The 20,670-nt window shown below is 48.0% G+C and overlaps 1 protein-coding gene across 1 annotated transcript in view; it reads left to right on the top strand.

The window, feature by feature from the left end:
• Positions 1 to 20,670, top strand: part of TUBG1 (tubulin gamma 1) — a 363,160-nt gene that overhangs the window by 284,854 nt on the left and 57,636 nt on the right. Inside the window, exon 9 of the mRNA XM_030221259.1 lies at positions 15,737 to 15,889. Within this exon, the coding sequence (XP_030077119.1) occupies positions 15,737 to 15,889 (153 nt within the window). The remainder of the gene's footprint in view (positions 1 to 15,736; positions 15,890 to 20,670) is intronic.

Raw genomic sequence — 20,670 nt, 5'->3', positions numbered from 1 at the left:
TGTCTACCATTAGAACTACCCGCTGCCCTCCCACCCTGCCCGCAACACAATACCCTAGTCACCTCCATCCCTCACCTCACCATACCCTCTTGTCCCCCTCCTCCTTCCTGGCTCTCAACCTTCGGCACTTCCTTCCTGCCATTAACCCATTCCCCTTTTCCTCCTAAGTACACCCCGTCTTCGTCGCCTTCGTCGCCCGACTCCCCCACCCTCCTCCGCACTCTCTTGCTCCTCCTCCTGCTATCCGCAGGAGACACTTAACCCTAATCCGGGTCCCCCCCACCTGTCCCCATCCTATCCTTGTGAACGGTCCCGGGATGTTTCCAATCTCGTCTCTATTCCCCTCCTTCCCCCCTCCTCCCTCCCCTTCTCATGCGCCTTGTGGAATGCCCACTCAGTCTGCAACAAACTGCCTCTCACCCACGATCTCTTTATCTCTCGCTCCCTTCAATTGCTCGCCCTAACCGAAACCTGGATCTCCCCAGAAGACTCTGCCTCAGTTGCAGCCCTCTGCCATGGAGGCTATCTCTTCTCCCACACGCCCCGCCCAATCGGCCGCGGCGGAGGCGTTGGGCTACTACTATCACCCTCCTGTAGTTTCCAACCCCTCCACCTACCGCAATCGCACTGCTTCCCATCCTTCGAAGTCCATTCCATCCGGCTATTTTACCCGCTACCACTCAGAGTGGCAGTCATTTACCGCCCCCCCGGATAAATCCTTCCCTTCCTTCCTTACCGACTTTGATGCTTGGCTCTCTGTCTTTCTTGACCCCTCATCTCCGTCCCTCATTCTCGGAGACTTTAACGTACATGCTGATGACCTATCCGACCCCCATACTTCTAAGTTCCTCACCCTAACATCCTCCTTCAACCTCCAGCTGTGCTCCACCACCCCTACTCACCGTGACGGACATTGTCTTGACCTCGTCCTCCTCCTCCTCCGGCTCACCCTCCAATTTCCACGTCTCAGCTCTTCCTCTCTCCGACCATCACCTGATCACATTCACACTTCTTCACTCCCCCCCCCCTCCACCCCGTCCAACTTTAACCACCACCTCCAGGAACCTCCAGGCTATTGACCCCCTCCACCCTATCATCTACTATCTCTAATCTCCTCCCCTCCATCAAGTCCCTCGTAACTGTCGACACACGGTCTCCGCTTACAATACGCTCTCTCCTCTGCTTTGGACACCCTCGCGCCATCCATCTCCCGTCCCACAAAGCGCACCAATCCCCAGCCCTGGCTGACTCCTTGCATCCGTTACCTTCGCTCCTGCACACCGATCCGCTGAGCGCCTCTGGAGGAAATCTCGTACCCTTTCAGACTTCCTCCACTACAAATTCATGCTATCCTCCCTCCACTCCTCCCTATTCCGTGCCAAAACAGGACTACTACACCCAATTGACCAATTCTCTCAGCTCCAACCCTCGTCGTCTCTTCACCACCCTTAACTCCCTCCTAAAAGTGCCCCCCGCTCCTACTCCCCCTTCTCTCTCTCCTCAATCACTGGCCGACTACTTCCGCGACAAAGTGCAAAAGATCCACCTTGAGTTCACGACCAAACCTCCACCTCCCCTTCACCCTTTAACCCTCTCCTCACCAACCTACCCAGGTCTCCTTCTCCTCCTTTCCTGAGATCACCGAGGATGAAACTTCCCGCCTTCTTTCCTCCTCGAAATGCACCACCTGTTCCTCTGATCCCATCCCCACCAACCTACTCAACACTATCTCCCATACTGTCACCCCCGCCATCTGTCGCATCCTCAACCTCTCTCTCTCCACGGCAACTGTCCCTGACACCTTCAAACACGCTGTTGTCACACCTCTCCTAAAAAAACCTTCACTTGACCCTACCTGCCCCTCTAACTACCGCCCCATCTCTCTTTTACCCTTCCTTTCCAAATTACTTGAGCGCAGCCGTTCACAAGCCGCTGCCTTGATTTTCTCTCCTCTCATGACATCCTCGATCCACTTCAATCCGGTTTTCGCCCTCTGCACTCGACAGAAACAGCACTCTCTAAAGTTTGCAATGACCTGCTCCTGGCCAAATCCAGAGGTCATTACTCCATCCTCATCCTCCTCGATCTTTCCGCCGCGTTTGACACTGTCAACCATGATTTACTTCTTGCCACGTTATCCTCTTTTGGATTCCAAGGCCCTGTCCTCTCCTGGTTCTCCTCTTATCTCTCCCACCGCACCTTCAGGGTACACTCCCATGGATCTTCCTCCACTCCCATCCCATTATGTGTTGGAGTTCCCCAGGGATCTGTCCTTGGACCCCTTCTCTTCTCAATCTACACCTCTTCCCTGGGCTCGCTGATCTCGTCTCATGGTTTCCAGTATCATCTTTATGCCGATGACACTCAGCTATACCTCTCCACACCTGACATCACCGCGGTGACCCAGGCCAAGGTATCGGCCTGTTTATCCGACATCGCGGCATGGATGTCCAACCGCCACCTGAAGCTAAACATGTCCAAGACCGAGCTCCTCGTCTTTCCTCCCAAACCCACTTCTCCTCTTCCTCCACTCTCTATCTCTGTTGATAACACCCTCATCCTCCCCGTCCCATCTGCCCGCAACCTCGGAGTCATCTTTGACTCCTCCCTCTCCTTCTCTGCGCATATCCAACAGACTGCCAAGACCTGTCACTTCTTCCTCTTCAACATCAGCAAAATTCGCCCTTTCCTCTCTGAGCACACCACCAGAACTCTCGTCCACGCTCTCATTACCTCTCGCCTTGATTACTGCAACTTACTCCTCACCGGCCTCCCACTCAGCCATCTATTCCCCCTTCAATCAGTTCAGTACGCTGCTGCACGTCTTATATTCCGCCAAAACCGATATACTCATATCACCCCTCTCCTCAAGTCACTTCATTGGCTGCCAATCAGATATCGCATACAATTCAAGCTCCTCCTCCTTACCTACAAGTGCACTCAGTCTGCGGCTCCTCACTACCTCTCCACCCTCATCTCCCCCTATGTTCCCGCCCGTAACCTCCGCTCACAGGACAAAGCCCTTCTCTCAGTACCCTTCTCCACCACTGCCAACTCCAGGCTCCGCTCATTCTGCCTTGCTTCACCCTATGCCTGGAACAATCTTCCTTTACCCATACGCCATGCCCCCTCCCTACCCATCTTCAAATCTCTGCTTAAAACTCACCTCTTCTATGCTGCCTTCGGCGCCTAACCGCTCTAGATAGACAGAATGCCCCTATCTATCCACTCTATCAGATTAACTGTTCACTCGTCCTCTAGATTGTTCACTTGTCTTTAGATTGTTCTCTTGTCTTTTAGATTGTAAGCTCTTTGAGCAGGGACCGTCCTTCTATGTCTAAATTGTACAGCGCTGCGTAACCCTAGTAGCGCTTTAGAAATGCTAGTTAGTAGTAGTATGTTGATGTAACAGAGGCCTACCATGTGGACAACAAACACTGAGCTGGCACTGTCCTATGTGTGTGTAGGGGGGTGGGCAAACTGTGGCCTGGCTCCGTGTTCTTCTTTAGTTCTTTTCTGGAACCTTCATCTCCGTCCCTCATTCTTTTTTTTTTAATTTATAAGAATCTTTATTAAGCATTGAATAACAATACAACTGTTCAAAAGTGCAAGTATGACAGCAACAAGTAAGCAAAAGTACTTCCACGCAATTATCATGGTTCACATCTCAATAAGCTGCCTAATTACTTTTTCAATGCAGCTATAAGATCCACTCCGTATTCTTAATTTTTCCATTTACACATTCACCCCTCCCATTAAACTATCTTATCCACATCAAATCTACCTAAATCACAAACTACCCCCCCCCCCTACCCTTCATCCATCATTAGGCAACAGTAAGTAAGATAATGAATAAAAGCAAAAATAATAATGAAGTACATTGATTACCCCATCCAATCACACAGGATAATGGTGAGTAAATGGTTCCCATATCTGTTCCCACCTGGGCAGTTGTTTCTTTTTCACCGCTGTCGAGCGTTCCATCTCACACAAATACCTCACCTTAGCCAACCACCCACTCAGCGATGGAACTCCAGGCGTCTTCCAGCACCTCGCCATGTGTATGCGAGCCGCCTGTAAGACTGCCCTTACCAATTGGAATTGTATCTCATTACACCCCCCCCCCCCCCCCCCCCCCGGCTTCAATCCCAGGAGGAAGACCGCTGGATGCCACTGCACCAGGACTCCCAGCCAAACCTGCAATCTTGATTGTATAGCCCTCCAATATGCCTTCGCTTTAGAACATTTCCACCAAATATGTCCCATAGTACCTAGGTCACCACAACCCCTCCAACAGTTAGCGGAGACCTCGGGGAACATATGCTTTAGTCGTACTGGAGTCAAATACCAGCGATAAAAAACTTTAATCGCATTCTCTTTGTGCATTTTCTTTAATCGCATTCTCTTTCACTGCTACTGATAGCGCTGACTTCATAAGCCCCTTCTCCAACCTCACCCATGTATTCTCTGATAAGGTAAACTCTAGTTCTTTCTCCCAATTCTGCCTATGCAACAAGTAAGGCTTGTGTCTTTGGCTCACATAGCCATATAAAGAAGTGATCATCCCCCTAGTACTTCCAATTTAACACACATCTCCTCCAAAGGATCAACCTCCCGTAGCAGGCATTGTTTATATTTCGGAGTGTGCAAAAAATGTTGCAATTGCAAATAGGCATACTTGTCCTTTACCCGTAACTGAAAATCTTCAACAAGCTTCTCATAGGGAACTAGCTCGTTATTTTCATACAACTGTCCCCACATCTCCAATCCCAACTCCGCCCAATTCTGAAAGGGTGTCACTCCTACCCCCGGCTCAAACAGTGGATTATCTGCGATTGGCGCAAGTCGTGAAAAATAGGGCTGACTTGCCGGGAAACAAAGATCCCAGTAGTAAAAGGTGTTCTGAACGACAGGTGGAAAACACTCCACCCGTCCCCTGTGCTTACTAGGAAGCCACATTAGCTGTCCCAACCTACGTGAACCCACCAGAGATTGCTCAATATGAACCCACATCTTGTGACTCTCCCTTCGAAACCATTCTATGGCCGAGCGGGCCTGGGCAGCACAGTGATACCAATATAGATTAGGGACCCCCAACCCACCATCTCGCCGAATTTTGTACAAGAAGTTTCTTGGCAGACGCGGACGCTTCTGGTGCCATATAAAGCTGACTAGTTTGGCTTGTAGATTAGATAGAAAAGATCTGGAAAGACGCAAAGGAAGTACTTGGAACAAGTACATTAACCTAGGGAGAACATTCATTTTTATGACTGCTATCCTCCAAAACCAAGATAGGCCAATAGAGTTCCAACGATCCAAATCACTCTGAATCGCCTTCTGAATAGCAGGGTAATTAAGATCAAATAGCTCAGACAAATTCCAGGGAATCTGAACCCCCAAATATCTAAGATCCCTTAACGCCCATTTAAATACGAAGGATGACCGCAGCGTTTCCAATAATCCTGAAGGCACACGCACTGCCATTCCTATAGATTTGCTGGCATTGAGCTTATACCCCGACACCCCCGAGTATACATCAATTTCCTTCATTAAGTTAGGAAGAGACACCAGCGGACGCGTCAATGAAAGGAGAACATCGTCGGTGAAGAGCGCAATTTTAAACTCCTCATTCCCAACACTCACTCCAGAGATATCCACGTTCTCTCTAATTGCCGATGCCAAGGGTTCCATAGCCAGAGCAAAGAGAAGGGGCGATAACGGACACCCCTGTCTAGTGCCCCTTTCCAAAGAGAAACTCCTCGAGTAGCCCCCATTTATTTTAACGCAAGCTTTAGGAGAAGTATAGAATGCTTTAATCCACAGTCGAAATACCGGTCCCATTCCAAATCTCTCCAAAACCTTATCGAGAAACCCCCAATGGACCCTGTCAAATGCCTTTTTCAGCGTCTAGCCCCAACAGGACCATGGGGAGCCCTCTCTTTTGCGAAACGTACAGTAAGTCCAGAGTTCGTCTTATATTATCCATAGCCTGTCTTCCCGCCACAAACCCCACCTGATCCGGATGAATCAGGCTAGGGAGCAATTTAGCTAGTCGATTAGCCATCACTTTCGCCAAAATTTTTACGTCAGTGTTTAAAATGGAGATCGGGCGATACGACGCACATTCAGTGACATCTTTATCAGGCTTCGGGATAAATGCCAACCAGGCCTCCATCATGGACTGGGGCAAAGGTGCTCCTTCTCTCACCGAGTTAATAAGCTGCACCAAGTATGATGCCAGCTCTCCCGCAAATGCCTTAAAAAATTCGGAGGTGAATCCGTCTAATCCCGGGGCCTTGTTGTTCGGTAGCTCTTTAATGACCCCCAATACCTCATCTACTGTGACTTCGTCATCTAACTCCCTCCTCTGTTGCTCTGACAGGGCCGCCAGATCACGGGCTTTCAAATAGCTATCTATATTTGCGACCTGTACATTAGTATCTCGCTTGTATAACTTCTCGTAAAACTGAGCAAACCTATCTCGGATACTCGTGGATTTCCGTAATTGGTCTCCCCCTTCATCTCGAATCCGCAATATTTGCCTATTCACTCTAACCTTTCGGAGCTTAAAAGCCAGCAAACGCCCAGGCTTATTGGTACTTTCATAATGTACTTGACGTAAACGATCGTGAACAAATTTCAAACTCTCTTCATGGAGCGCTGCTATCTCTAGACGAACCGCCTGTAGCTTCTGATAATCAGACACCAAGCCAAATGCCTTATATTTACCCTCCAATTCTCCCAATCGCTCTGTACAGTTAGCCATACGTGCCCTCTGAACCCGTGCTCGATGACTCGCACATTTCATAAAATATCCTCTGGAGACTGCCTTAAATGCATCCCATACTACAGCCAAAGGCGGGCCCGAGTCCACATTAATATCAAAATACTCTCTCAAGATGGGGACAAAGTCCCGAACAATCTCTGGTTCCTGCAGCAGGCAATTATTAAACGTCCATCTCCGATCTCGAGTCTCCTCCCTTAAATCCGGAAGAGTAGTCCAGACTGGAGCGTGGTCCGAGATTGTGATATGCCCTATGAATGAATCCCCTCCACCCCCTGATAGCGCTTTATCAAGAAAAATATAATCCAACCGTGAATGGGTCAGATGAGCCGGGGAATAGAAAGTATAGTCCCTCTCTTTTGGGTGCCCAAGTCTCCACACATCACAAAGCCCCAGAGAGTCCACAAAGCCTCCCAAAGCCCGAGATAGTCTGTGGTCTGCCGGGACAGGAGTAGCAGAGCGATCAAGTTTAGGTTGCATAGTAGCATTGAAGTCCCCAGCAACTATTAGCTTACCCTGCGCAAAGGATTGCAGAGCTCGCTGAATACGATCAAAAAAAACTTCTTGATGCTCGTTTGGCGCATAAATGCACACCAAAGTGTACTCCTCCTGTTCCAACAATACATGTAAAAAGAGAAACCGACCCTCAGGGTCTCTCTTAACATGCAAGAGCTGCACCTGAAGGTCCCTGTGAAACATAATAGCTACTCCCCGTTTTTTTGCACCCCGCGCATCAGAGGCAAAGTACACAATCGGGTATTGAGTGGAAGATAGTAAACCCTCATTTTTTCTCACAAAATGTGTTTCCTGCAAGAAAACAACCTGTGGGCCCACCATATTCAATTCTTGAGTAGGGGATGTCTCTTGTATGGAGAATTTAAACCTTTAATATTGTATGTTAGGAACTTACAGTCACCCATAATTATAATATTGTACACACACATTGCAATGATGAAAGGCGGACCCTTCCCCTACCCCCCCCCCTCCCATAACAAACCCCCCCCTCTCCCTCCCCCTAAACACACCTCCAAACAGAAGAGCAATGCCCCCTGAGTGAGAATCCAGGAAGTTAGTCCCCACACCCATGACTGACTCAACTCTCCCTCCCCCCCAAGACCCCTTGCCCCTTATAACTAGTAAACAATACATCCTTAATCAACCCCTTAAGGAAAATTTAACAGTCCCCAACTTTGTACTAATCTACCATAATCCTTAGGCTCATATCCAATTTACACCCAATGCTAAAAGAAAGAAAAACAAAACCAAAAAAAAAACAAAGAACTCTACATAAGGCTATAGAGCCCACGACGAATCCCTGCCAACCCGAACCCCTTTTACCCATATTATACCATAACACTCAACCTGCCTTCTTCATATTTTCTCAAAGCACAGATCAATTACCAGAATAAACCCACTTAAGAGTCCAGTTCAAACTCCACTTTCCGAGTCTAGCGACTGTTGTGCCTTGGATGACTTTGTAGTGCGCTGCCATTTCTGGAGTCTCGCCTTTGTCACTGGGGCCAACTCAGCACGCGGACTTGCCCCGTGCACCAGTCCCGCCGCTTGCAAAGGCTTCCATGCATCTGCTACCGATTGGACTTGATGTCTTTTCCCTTGAAGCGCAAAAATCAAAGAAAAGAGAAATCCCCAGCGATATTGAATCTTCTCCTTTGACAGGACCTCAAGCACTGGTTTCATTAGCCGACGTTGTTGCAAAGTAAATTGTGATATATCCTGATAGATGGTAACTCGAGAGCCATTGTAATCCAGGTCCTTAGATTGTCTTGCTTTGTTAAGGACTAATTCTTTATCCGCAAATCTTTGAAAACAAGCAATTATATCTCGTGGCTTGCCATCCTTCCGCTGAGCCAGCGCACGATGCACCCTTACCAGTTCCAATGGCATATCACCAGGTGCCAGATCTAACAGGGAGGCACAAAGGGTACCAACGATCACTTCACATCCTCGCTTGCCCCCCCCTCAGGCACTCCTCGAAAACGCAAGTTATTTCTTCTTCCTCTCTTCTCCAAATCGTCGATTTTAAATTGCAGTTCAGTGCATTTTGAATCCAAGGTCCACACATTTTTCCCCTGTACCTCCAACATTTCAGAGTGCTCATCCATTTTAAGTTCAATGTCCTCAACTCTCCCGCCTAACTCGCGGAGGTCCAAACTCAGCGTCGCAATGGTCTCTAAGATCTCATCTTTTGAGGTCTGTATCGCTGCTTGAATGCCATTCAACATCTTGCGCATTTCAGTAGAGATTCCTTTTTTCGCAGGAGAGCGTCACGCCTCGTCCATGGAGAGCGCAGAGTCTGACTCCGACATCGAAGCAGGAGCAGCAGCCTCATGGCGCGTGGCGGCCTTGCCTGCCGATCTCCCGGAGCTTCGCGTTGCTTCCTTCCGCCCTGCCATCTCGGTTTCGCTCTGAATTTGGAAGCAACAAAGTTGGGCGGCTCCCACACGTTTTCGCTAGGGTTTCAGCCCCGTTCACCAACAGCAACAAAAAATATCGCCACTTTCCAGGAGTCGTGGGGAGGAGAGCTCAAACTAAGCAGCCATAGCCTGCAGTCACGTCACTTCCTCTCTTCGTCCCTCATTCTTGGTGACTTCAACATCCACGTTGATAATTCCTCTGATTCTTCTGCTTCCCAATTCCTTTCCTTAGTGTCCTCATTCAATCTTAAGTTGTGTTCCTCTGCACCCACTCACCAAAATGGTCACTGTATCGACCTTATCCTCTCATCTAACTGCGTTCCCTCCAGCTTCTGTTCCTCAGATCTCCCCCTTTCTGACCATCACCTATTAACCTTCACACTTAAGCACCCTCCTCTCCAATCACACCCAATCTCAATCCCCACATCTAGAAATCTTCAGGCTATTGGCCCCCTTACTCTATCCTCTTATGTCTCTAACCTTTTCTCTACCACCACTCTATCTAAGTCTGTCAATGAAGCTGTTTCCTCCTATGATACTATTCTCTCCTCTGCACTGGACACTCTTGCCCCTCCCATGCCCCGTCCTACTAGGTGTGCCAAACCCAAGCCTTGGCTGACCTCTAAAATCCGCTACTTTCATTCCTTTGCCCGCTCTGCTGAACGCTCTTGGCTTAAATCCCGCACCCTTGCCGACTTCATTCATTTTAAATTCATGCTTAACTCCTTCCAGTCTTCCCTTTCACTTACCAAACAGGATTACTTCACCCAATTGACAAATTCCCTTGGCTCCAACCCTCGACTCCTCTTTGCCACACTGAACTCTCTTCTCAAGGTACCTCCGCCCCCAATTCCCCATCTCTTTCTCCTCAGACCCTAGCTGAGTACTTCCACGATAAAATCCGTAAGATTAACCTTGAATTTTCATCCAAACCCTCCCCACCTCTCTCTCCCTTAGTCCTCACCCACTACTCTCCTTCCTCTCCTTCTTTTTCCTCCTCCTCTGAAGTGTCTATTGAGGAAACTACTCTTCTTCTTTCCTCCTCTAAATGTGCTACCTGTTCCTCTGATCCCATCCCCACTTATCTACTTATCTACTTAACACTATCTCTCCTACTATCATCCCAGTCATCTGTCACATCCTTAATCTTTCACTCTCCACTGCAACTGTTCCTATGGCCTTCAAACATGCTATGGTCACTCCACTCCTTAAAAAACCCTCACTTGACCCTACTGTCCCTCCAACTATCGCCCCATCTCCCTTCTCCCTTTCCTCTCCAAATTACTGGAACGTGTCGTTCACCGCCGTTGTCTTGACTTTCTTTCTTCACATCCTATTCTTGACCCACTCCAATCTGGTTTTCGTCCTCTTCACTCTACTGAAACTGCACTTACCAAAGTCTCTAATGACCTACTACTGGCTAAATCCAGAGGTCTCTATTCTATCCTTATCCTTCTTGAACTAACTGCTGCTTTCGACACTGTTGACTACACTATACTTCTGGATACGCTGTCCTCGCTTAGATTCCAGGGCACTGTTCTTTCAGTGTTTACTCTGGTGGATCCTCTTCAACTTCCATCCCGCTTTCTGTTGGTGTGCCTCAGGGTTCTGTCCTTGGACTCCTCCTCTTCTCCATCTATACCTCTTCCCTTGGTACCTTGATTTCATCCCATGGCTTCCAGTACCATCTTTACGCTGACGACTCTCAGATCTACATCTCCACCCCTGAAATCTTAACCTCGATCCAGGACAAAATCTCAGCCTGCTTGTCTGACATTGCTGCTTGGATGTCTCAACGCCATCTAAAGCTCAACATGACCAAAACAGAACTTCTCATTTTTCCCCCCTAAACCCTCTTCCCCCTTTCTCTATCTCTGTTAATGGCTCTCACATCGTCCCTGTCTCCTCGGCTCGTAACCTTGGAGTCATCTTTGATTCCTCTCTCTCCTTCTCTGCCCATATTCAACAGATTGCCAAAACCTGTCGCTTCTTTATCTACAATATTAGCAAAATTCGCCGCTTCCTTTCTGAATACGCTGCCAGAACCCTTATCCACACCCTTGTCACCTCTCACTTGGACTATTGCAATTTACTTCTCACTGGTCTTCCACTCAGCCATCTCTCTCCTCTCCAATCTGTCCAAAATTCTGCGGCACGACTTGTTTTCTGCCAGAATCGTTATACCCACACTAGCCCGCTCCTCAAGTCACTTCACTGGCTCCCTGTCCGCTTCCGCATTCAGTTTAAACTTCTCGTACTGACCTTTAAATGCATCCACTCTGCAGCCCCCCATTACCTCTCCACTCTCATCTCTCCCTACATTCCTCCCCGTGAACTCCGCTCACTGGACAAGTCTCTCTTGTCGTACTCCTTCTCCTCCACTGCTAACTCCAGGCTTCACTCCTTTTCTCTCGCGGCACCTTATGCCTGGAATAGACTTCCTGGACCTATACGTCTAGCTCCATCTCTACCTGTTTTCAAATCTATGCTGAAACCCCACATTTTCACTGCTCATTTTAGCTCCTAGCCACAATTGCCCTCCCCTTGTCCCTTCCTCCCTTCTCACCCTTTACTTCCCTCACCCGTAACTGTCTTGTCTGTATTATTTAGATTGTAAGCTCTTTTGAGCAGGGACTGTCTCTTTGTATCAGGTGTTCAGCGCTGCGTGCGTCTGGTAGCGCTATACAAATGCTAATAATAATAATAATAATAGATGCCATACTGACTTTCTGGGGAGCTTACCTGTCCCTGTAATACTGTATCAAGTCAGTGATGTCTATCGCCACCTACTGGTAGATGGACACAACCCAATAGTTTCTGGATTCATCTACTGAGATTAAAGGAAAGAAAATTATCAGGTAAAACATACATTTTTCCTTGTTCTGCTAATATTCTTCCAAAAACCTCATGCCCATCCTGTCAAAAGTGCACTGCACACCTTGGACTGCAAGCAAACCTTGTTTTCTATCTGGAGTGGATTAAAGCCCATAGCCCACCCAGCGTTTTTGTTTCTTTTGACCTGAGCAGGATAGGGACTGCCATTGGTAAACACACTTTGTCCAGTTAGCTAGCAGATTCCATCTTCTACACATGCCCAGGCTGGGCTGACTCTGGAGGGCCATTTCATGGCTCATAATGGTCAGTGGCTTACTTGAGGTCAGCGTCCATTGAGGAGATTCGAATGTGAGAACTGAAGACCACAATGCCACTTTGCAAATCTCAATTGAGGAGATTTGCAAAGTGGCATTGTGGTCTTCAGTTCTCACATTCACATCTCATGACTATCTAGAGCAGGATCCTGATGTGACAGCTGGTTCAGCCAGACAGTTCTGCAGAATTTGTTCAAGGTCCAGAATCCAACGCCACCCTCCTAAGATCATTTTGCTCTGTTCCAAGCTAAACCTACACATCAGAACTGTACCTTAGAGTTAATTGGTGTCTGGATGGTGCTGTCTGTTGCAAGTTCCTGTTCTTTGTTTTTAATGAGTCTGGTAGCTAGGGATTCCCATATGTGGTAAGTGATGTTCTACTTGGCCACAGAAAAACTGAAGTTACTCAACTGTAGCAGGTATTTTCTGAGGACAGCAGGACTCAGGTTACCACCTCCCCCTAGTAGTTGTATTCCCTAAGCTTTTGTATTCTATTGCCTGGCCCTGTGCAAGTGAGGCAGGTGGGAAGGTATGCACAAATGCATGGTTGGTGCTGCCAAACTTTTCTAGAAATAGAATACTGGGTAGTGTCCATGCCAGTCTCTGTGAGATGATGTGGTAATGTGTCCTGCTGTCCTTGGAGAACACCTGCTACAGGTGAGTAACTTTATGCCTTTAACTCTGCACCCCACATGTGTATGTCCACCTTCAAACTACATGCCATCACATTTGGGCACCAGGTTATAGAATCCTCATAGCAGAACATTAGCATTTATATGCATTCTTTGCACCTAAAGGTAGGCACACTGTTATGGAATTACTCTTAATGTGCATAACATCAACTTTGAACATATATTAACTGAAAGTCTCTCCGGTAACATTTAGGAGAGTAGTTGGCATTTGGGCATACTCATCTGAGACGTTAACTGCATTAGCATTATCTGTCAGAACGTTAACTACACCTTTTCACAGTGCAGTTAATTGTTGTGTGCTGCCAGTTTTGCAGTGAACACTCCTTCTTTCACATCACGTTCCCTGCATTATAAAACTTTGCGTTAGGTGTTTAGTGTCGAATTTAGCTTAGCTGTTTTTAAATGCATATGGTACACCACCTAAGACTCTGCATTGCAATGTGTAGATGGTTTATAAATCCTTGTAAATGAAATCCATGTTAAACACCTAATGTAGCTTCATAAATGGGCCCCTAAATGATTTGCCTTGAATGCCCCAGGCGTGCTAGTTCTATTCTTTAATATTTGCTTAATTTCTGGTGAATTAGAAACCCACAGGCCGATGATGAAAAACAAATGCAAGCGCTAGAGGCCATTAGCGACATATTAGTGCTCTCGTTTGCTGCTGCCCATAGATCAGAGCCGGCAAGCGCATGTAGCAACGAGCTCACTGGCTCTGAATACAATGAGCATGCAAATGCATACTAAACTGGTCATTGCCTGTTCCTCCCCAATGCTCAGTGGGCAGTGCACCAAACAAGGGCTTTTCTCCCTCGGTAACCCCTACCCCAGCTCGAAGCAGGCTTTAGGGTTTGCCAGGGCGTTGGGGAAGAGTGGGGAGACCCTGTCCAGCATGCATTTGCATGCTCTCAGCGCCCCCCCCCCCCCCCCCCCCCCCCCCCCCAGACACAAGGGCCCGGAGATCCAGTGGACATCAGACCTCCTACCTCCATACAAAAGCCCCCCACCCCCTACACACACAGCAATAAAGAAAATACCTGGTGGTCCAGTAAGATCCTACTAGCTGGCCTAGTGCCCCCCTCCCGTCCCCCCACCCCCATACCTGGAAGCAGGAGGAAAGAGTAGTACTCCCTCCTGCGAGTGCCTCCTCAAATGGTGGCGCCCTGCCCGGTGCATCTTGGGATGCAGTGGGCAGGGCTTCACTACCATGTAAGGGAGAAAAACTCCCTTATATGGTAGTGAAGCCCTGCCCAGTGCATCCCAGGATGCATCGGTAGGGCGTCGCCATTTTGAGGCAGCACTCGCAGGAAGATTGAGTGCTATTCCCTCCTTTTGCTTCCAGGTATAGGGGTAGGGGGGCAGTGGACCACCTGACCTCTATGCCTTTTTGTTGAGCTATGTTTGACAGGTCCAAGCTTTTTTTTTTGTTTGACTGCTTGCACCTGTCAAACAACTTCTGTGGGAAGGCACAATCCTCCTGCAGAAGTACCCCAATGATCAACTCTAATAGCTTGCATAAATTTGTATGCTATTATTTCCCCACACTGTTCCAATGCTAATTTTACAGCACCGTTCGGAACAGCGTGCTGAAATTGATCTTCGGCCTGCCAGTGACCAGTATTGCCTTTAATTTTGCCACCAGGTATCTAGGAGTACTAATCAGTTTATCATGGTCCATGTGCCTTAGATGACAGACGAGGGTGGTTTTCTGCTTTTCTTTCTTCCTCTTTGTTGCTTGACTTTTACAGAACTGCCTTTCCTTGCATAGTTTGCTTTAAATTTCTGTATAGCTTCTTTGAGCCTTTGAATTAACTGATTTTTGCCACAAAATGGCAGCTAGCCCTTAAAGGGAGACTGTGAAGTGTGTGGATTTCTGCAGTTATTCTTTTGGTTAATACTGCTTTGTAAAATGTAAATTTATGAACAATGGAGAAGGTACGCCAAAAAGAGAAACTAGTTATTCATGCCAAACAGGAACTTTTATTTTGCCTGCTGTCCAAAGAAAATTAAGTGGTTACAAAGCTAGTATAAGCGAAACATTTACACACCAGGAACTGTATTCTTTCCCAGAAGCATTATCATTGCTCTCTGTCACCTTCCTTTTGAATTGGAAATGTCCCCTCTTTCCCTAAAATTGTAGGCAAAAGCCCTGGTTTGTTGAAGATCTGCTCAAGGTTACACGATTAGTTATGGGGGATTTCGAAGATTTGCAGATTTAGCAATTTTGACACTTCTGCTGCCTCCTGAAGAACTGTTTTACAAAATCCCCAAATATATTCATAAATTTACACCATTCTTGTCCAGTTCACACAGTCTTATTAGTAAATCTGGTTTGTAACTAAGAATGGCATGATGTTTGGTTTAATAATTGGTATTGTGATTGCAGTGTTGGTTTGCCTCTTTTAAGAAGAAATAAGGATTACCAAGCAAGAGATAGGGTGGTCTAATTTTTATTGGACTAAGTTAACACATTTGATCTAATTTTCAAGAATTATTGGTCATTCTGAAAAGCTAGAAGCAGCAATATTAAATTAGTGCAATAAAGTTGTATCCCTTAGATCTTGCTTGACCTTTATTTTCTACTTCTATAAACATTGTGTTTTGTTTTACGTGAAGTTGGCCTATTTTGCTGCTTCCTGAATTTTAGGGTATCTTTCATTACTATTTCCTGCGTAGGTTGCAAGTGTGCGCAAAACCACTGTACTGGATGTAATGAGAAGATTGTTGCAACCCAAGAATGTAATGGTTTCTACTGGCAGGGACCGACAAACCAATCACTGTTACATTGCTATTCTTAATATCATCCAAGGAGAGGTAGATCCTACTCAGGTAAGCATGAAGCAAACCAGGAGTGGAGGAGTGGCCTAGTGGTTAGGGTGGTGGACTTTGGTCCTGGGGAACTGAGGAACTGAGTTCGATTCCCGGCACAGGCAGCTCCTTGTGACTCTGGGCAAGTCACTTCACCCTCCATTGCCTACCGCATTGAGCCTGCCATGAGTGGGAAAGCGCGGGGTACAAATGTAACAAAAAAAAAAAAAAGATAGAATGTAATGTCTTACAGTGGAAGAGCTTAGGGTTATGGCTACCCTGACCAATGCAGATTGAAACCATTTATAACAGGAACGATTTTTCTTCCCATGCCTGCTGACTTGTTACATTACAGATCTGCTTTATAATCTAGTCTAAAAAAAAATTATTTAAATTTCTATGGAACGTTTTTGCTTTCCTGCATGTGGTGAGATGTAGAAAGGAAGGCAATGGAATGTGTCTGTCATCCTAGAAATCTAATGTGCAAAGCACAATGTCAGCTTATATCAAATTACATTTCTTGGGCCATTACAGTATCACATTGGTGAGTCTGTCTTTTTAATGTAGCAGCTTTATCCTGCTTCTTTTGGGCCTCCAGCTTAGAACCAGGGCTGGAATCTGATGTCATGAACTTTTATTCACAATTTCCAGGGGAATTGTTCCTCTTGTTAGGTATCTCCTTTCAGCTTTAGTCCCAGTCATTACAGCAGCAGCCTTCTGCCAATGGCCATGCAACAGACTTTCTGGAACTCTGCAGTCATAAGTGTTGGCACTGCACACTGAGCAGAACAACTTTCTGTTCCAGCAGCTGTGAATGTTATCTTCACTCTGTCCCCAGCTCTGTTTGACCTTGGGGAAAGAAGAAAAGCTAAAGACAACCTAGAAATTACTCCGGTCCCTTTGCATGATAGTGCTGCAGAGCCATCGGGTCAGCCTCTTACTGTTAAAAGCAAAATCTCCCTCAGTGTCACGCTTCATACGAAACACTGGGTAGTGAGCCCTTGGGCTACTGCTGAGGGCAGCAGCGGCAGGAGGAACACCCACCGGAACAGAAGCCACAGCAGGGAGCCGGAAGACAGTCCACGAACCCAGCAGAACCAGGCAAACAAAGTCAAGATCCAGCTCCAGGCACGGATTCCAAGGCAGGCGGCAAACAAAGTCAAGGTCCAGCTCCAGGCACGGGTTCCAAGGCAGGCGGCAAGCAAGATCCAGGCAAAGGTTCAAAGGCAGGCGGCACACAAAGTCAAGGTCCAGGCAAAAGTTCAAAGGCAGGCAGCAAACAAAGTCAAAGTCCAGATCCAGGCAAAGGTTCAAAGGCAGGCGGCACACAAAGTCAAGGTCCAGGCAAAAGTTCAAAGGCAGAGACTGAAAGTAGCAGGGAAAGCACAGCAACAAACAACGGCAGAAGACACACTTCTGAGGACCTCTGTTGCAAGGCAAACTAGAAACACTTCCAGGTGGTTAATAAAGGCCAACAGCCAGGGAGTTCACAAGGTACGGAAACAGCTGAGTTCCAAAAAGTCTCGAGACCAACTGGCAGGCTAGAAAATCCGGACCGGACCGGCATGACTTCTGGAACCGGGAAAACCATCAACAGACAGTCCATTGCAACCACCAGGTTTGACCACCAGGGGGCGAGATGGATGAGAGCATGATACCGGGGCAGAGTCATAACAGTACCTCCCTCTCAAGGCCCCCCCCCCCCCCCCCCCCCCCCGGACCTCTCGGGTGATCTAGGTCTCCATGGATATCTCTGATGGAATCTGTTGTTGAGTTTGAGCGAGTGATCCATAATCCCTGAACTAGGCATGGGTCGTGAGACGGTCGATTGTAGATCAGACTGGAGCTTGTACACTGAGCTGGGCTACCCGCCATGATTCACTGGGGACTCTTCTGTGAGCCCTGAGACTTCCGAACATCATAGCGGTCCTGAGCCTTAAGACCTGAATCCTGACCTCGAGGAGAGGTATAGGATAACCCGCCCCGAGGGGTCTTCTTAGCGCTCCTGATGGCGAAACTCTGGGGTTTGGACGCCTTGCCGACCCCAGCTTGGAACTGGCTGATCGGAGGCGCCATGCAGACACAGTGCAGACCCATTCCAGCAACATCCTAGTTCTGGGACTGTGAGTCACTAATATCAGTCCAGGCATCTGATTCTTGGTCTTGCCATTCGCTGTCCACCTCACCATGATCCGACACGAGGCAATCCTTCCTGCAGGACTCACCCCAGTCCAAGATTTCACCCTTCTCCCAGTCTAGGATCAGATTGTGGCTCTGTAACCACGGTAGACCCAATACAATGGGTTGCACGGCTGACTGGAGGACGTAAAAGGAAATGTCTTCTCTGTGATCCCCAATACATAAGCTCACCGGACCCGTCTGGGTGTTTACATAACCTTGAATGCGTCCATAAACTGAAAAAAGCGGCATGGTCTTAGGTAGTTCCTGTGTAGGAATGTTCAGTTGATGAACCAGAGCCTCGGCTATAAAGTTTCCACCAGCCCCGGAGTCCAGGAAAACTTCAGTCGGTTCCCTCTTGTGACCCAGATCGAGCATAGCTGGCACCAAGAATTGAGTACGTAGAATGCCATGAGATAGGCTTACTATAGTGCCAGCTGTCAAACCCTGATCCAGGGGTGCCGGTTTAAGAGGGCACCTGGCCGCATAATGTCCAGGATCACCACAATACAGACAAAGGTTGAGACTCCGACGTCTCTGTTTCTCCTGCATGGTGAGGGAAGTGTGTCCTAATTGCATGGGTTCCGCAGGTGGTAGTGGAGAAGCCTCCTGGCTTTTAGACACCAGGGGCACAGCCTGAAGACTAGGTGTTTTGGTTCCCACCCTTTCTGTGGAGCGCCGTTCTCGGTTACGCTCCTGGAACCGAATATCAATTGTAGTGCAGAGTCTAATCAGGTCATCCAATCCAGTAGAAAAATCACGTCCAGCTAGCTCATCCTTAATTTGGGGCGCCAAACCCTCCCAAAAGGTCGCGACCAGGCTCTCGTTATTCCAAGTTAACTCAGAAGCCAGGGTGCGGAACTGAATGGCATAAAGGCATATTTTCAAAGCACTTTGGGAGGCTAAGTTCCATAGGTTTCTATGGAACTTTGGGAGGCTAAGTGCTTTGAAAATGAGCTTAATAGTCTCCCAAAGTCCGCGTTCCCTGCTTTAATCTCAAAAGTGCTGACGTTGCGGAGGTAACTTTCCCGGGCTCCTCACTCATCTAAATTGATCCAGGAAATTGTGGAGGTCATGGGTCACTGGATCATTCTTCTCCCACAAAGGGGATGCCCAGGCCAGAGCCGGTCCAGACAATAGCGACATAATGTAGGCTATCTGAGTTCTTTCAGTAGGAAAGTCCCGAGCTTGAAGCTCAAAAATTATAGCACACTGATTGAGAAAACCCCTACAGTCTTTAGGATTCCCATCATAGCTTGGGGGTGACTTCAGACGGATACCTGGCCTTACCAGAGCTGCTGCCGGTCCTGGGTCTGAATCTGGAGGAGCCACCCCCGAAGATGTCCTAGGTCCTGGGGGGTTAAGGTGCACATATTGGCTTAACAACTGTACCTGTGCATTCACTTCGCTATAGAGCTTATAAAGGTGTGCTATCGCACCGGCGGGTGATTCTTCTGAGCTCATGGCCGTGCAATCTGTCACGCTTCACACGAAACACTGGATAGTGAGCCCTTGGGCTACTGCTGAGGGCGGCAGGAGGAACACCCACCGGAACAGAAGCCACAGCAGGGAGCAGGAAGACAGTCCACGAACCCAGCAGAACCGGGGCCAGGCAAACAAAGTCCAGGCACGGGTTCCAAGGCAGGCGGCAAACAAAGTCCAGGCAAAGGTTCAAAGGCAGGCGGCAAGCAAAGTCCAGGTCCAGGCAAAGGTTCAAAGGCAAGCGGCAAACAAAGTCAAAGTCCAGATCCAGGCAAAGGTTCAAAGGCAGGCGGCACACAAAGTCAAAGTCCAGGTCCAGGCAAAAGTTCAAAGGCAGAGACTGAAAGTAGCAGGGAAAGCACAGCAACAAACAACCGCAGAAGACACACCTCTGAGGACCTCTGTTGCAAGGCAAACTAGAAACACTTCCAGGTGGTTAATAAAGGCCAACAGCCAGGGAGTTCACCAGGTACGGAAACAGCTGAGTTCCAAAAGGTCTCGAGACCAACTGGCAGGCTAGAAAATCCGGACCGGACCGGCATGACTTCTGGAACCAGGAAAACCATCAACAGACAGTCCATTGCGATCACCAGGTCTGACCACCAGGGGGCGAGATGAATGAGAGCATGATACCAGGGCAGAGTCGTAACACTCAGTTGGGAGCATCTGGTTAATAAACACAAAGCAAAAGCTGAAGGAAGCTTTGGCCAACCAAAACACTGTAATACCAACCTATAAAATGACTACAGATTGTCCAGAGCACTGTGTGATTCATATAGTGCTTTTATTCAGAGTGCAGTAGAGTGGAGGAGTAGCCTAATGGTTAATACAGTGGCCTGAGAACTAGAGGATCTGAGGGCCAGATGCACTAAACCTAACGAGCCAGCAATGTGGGTTTTAAACTGGTTCTAGCCAGTTTAGAACGCAAGTAGTAAACTGGAGTTCTCCAAAGACAAGCAGGCTGATATTCTCACAAGTGGGTGACGCCACGTCGGCCCCGGAGGATTTTAAAGCAAAATCTCAAAATCTCTTTACGGCGTTCTGTCGCGCGAGCGATCGTACTGCGCATGTGCGCACACCTGTTCCCGCTCGCCGAGCGGACACGCCCCTCAGTTTTTCTTTTTCCGCGTCTGAGGAGACAC

This window comes from Microcaecilia unicolor, chromosome 12, assembly GCF_901765095.1.
Source record: "Microcaecilia unicolor chromosome 12, aMicUni1.1, whole genome shotgun sequence".
Taxonomy (NCBI): domain Eukaryota; kingdom Metazoa; phylum Chordata; class Amphibia; order Gymnophiona; family Siphonopidae; genus Microcaecilia; species Microcaecilia unicolor.
The sequence above is the reverse complement of the archived record's forward strand: the minus strand, read 5'-3'. Positions and strand labels throughout refer to the sequence as shown.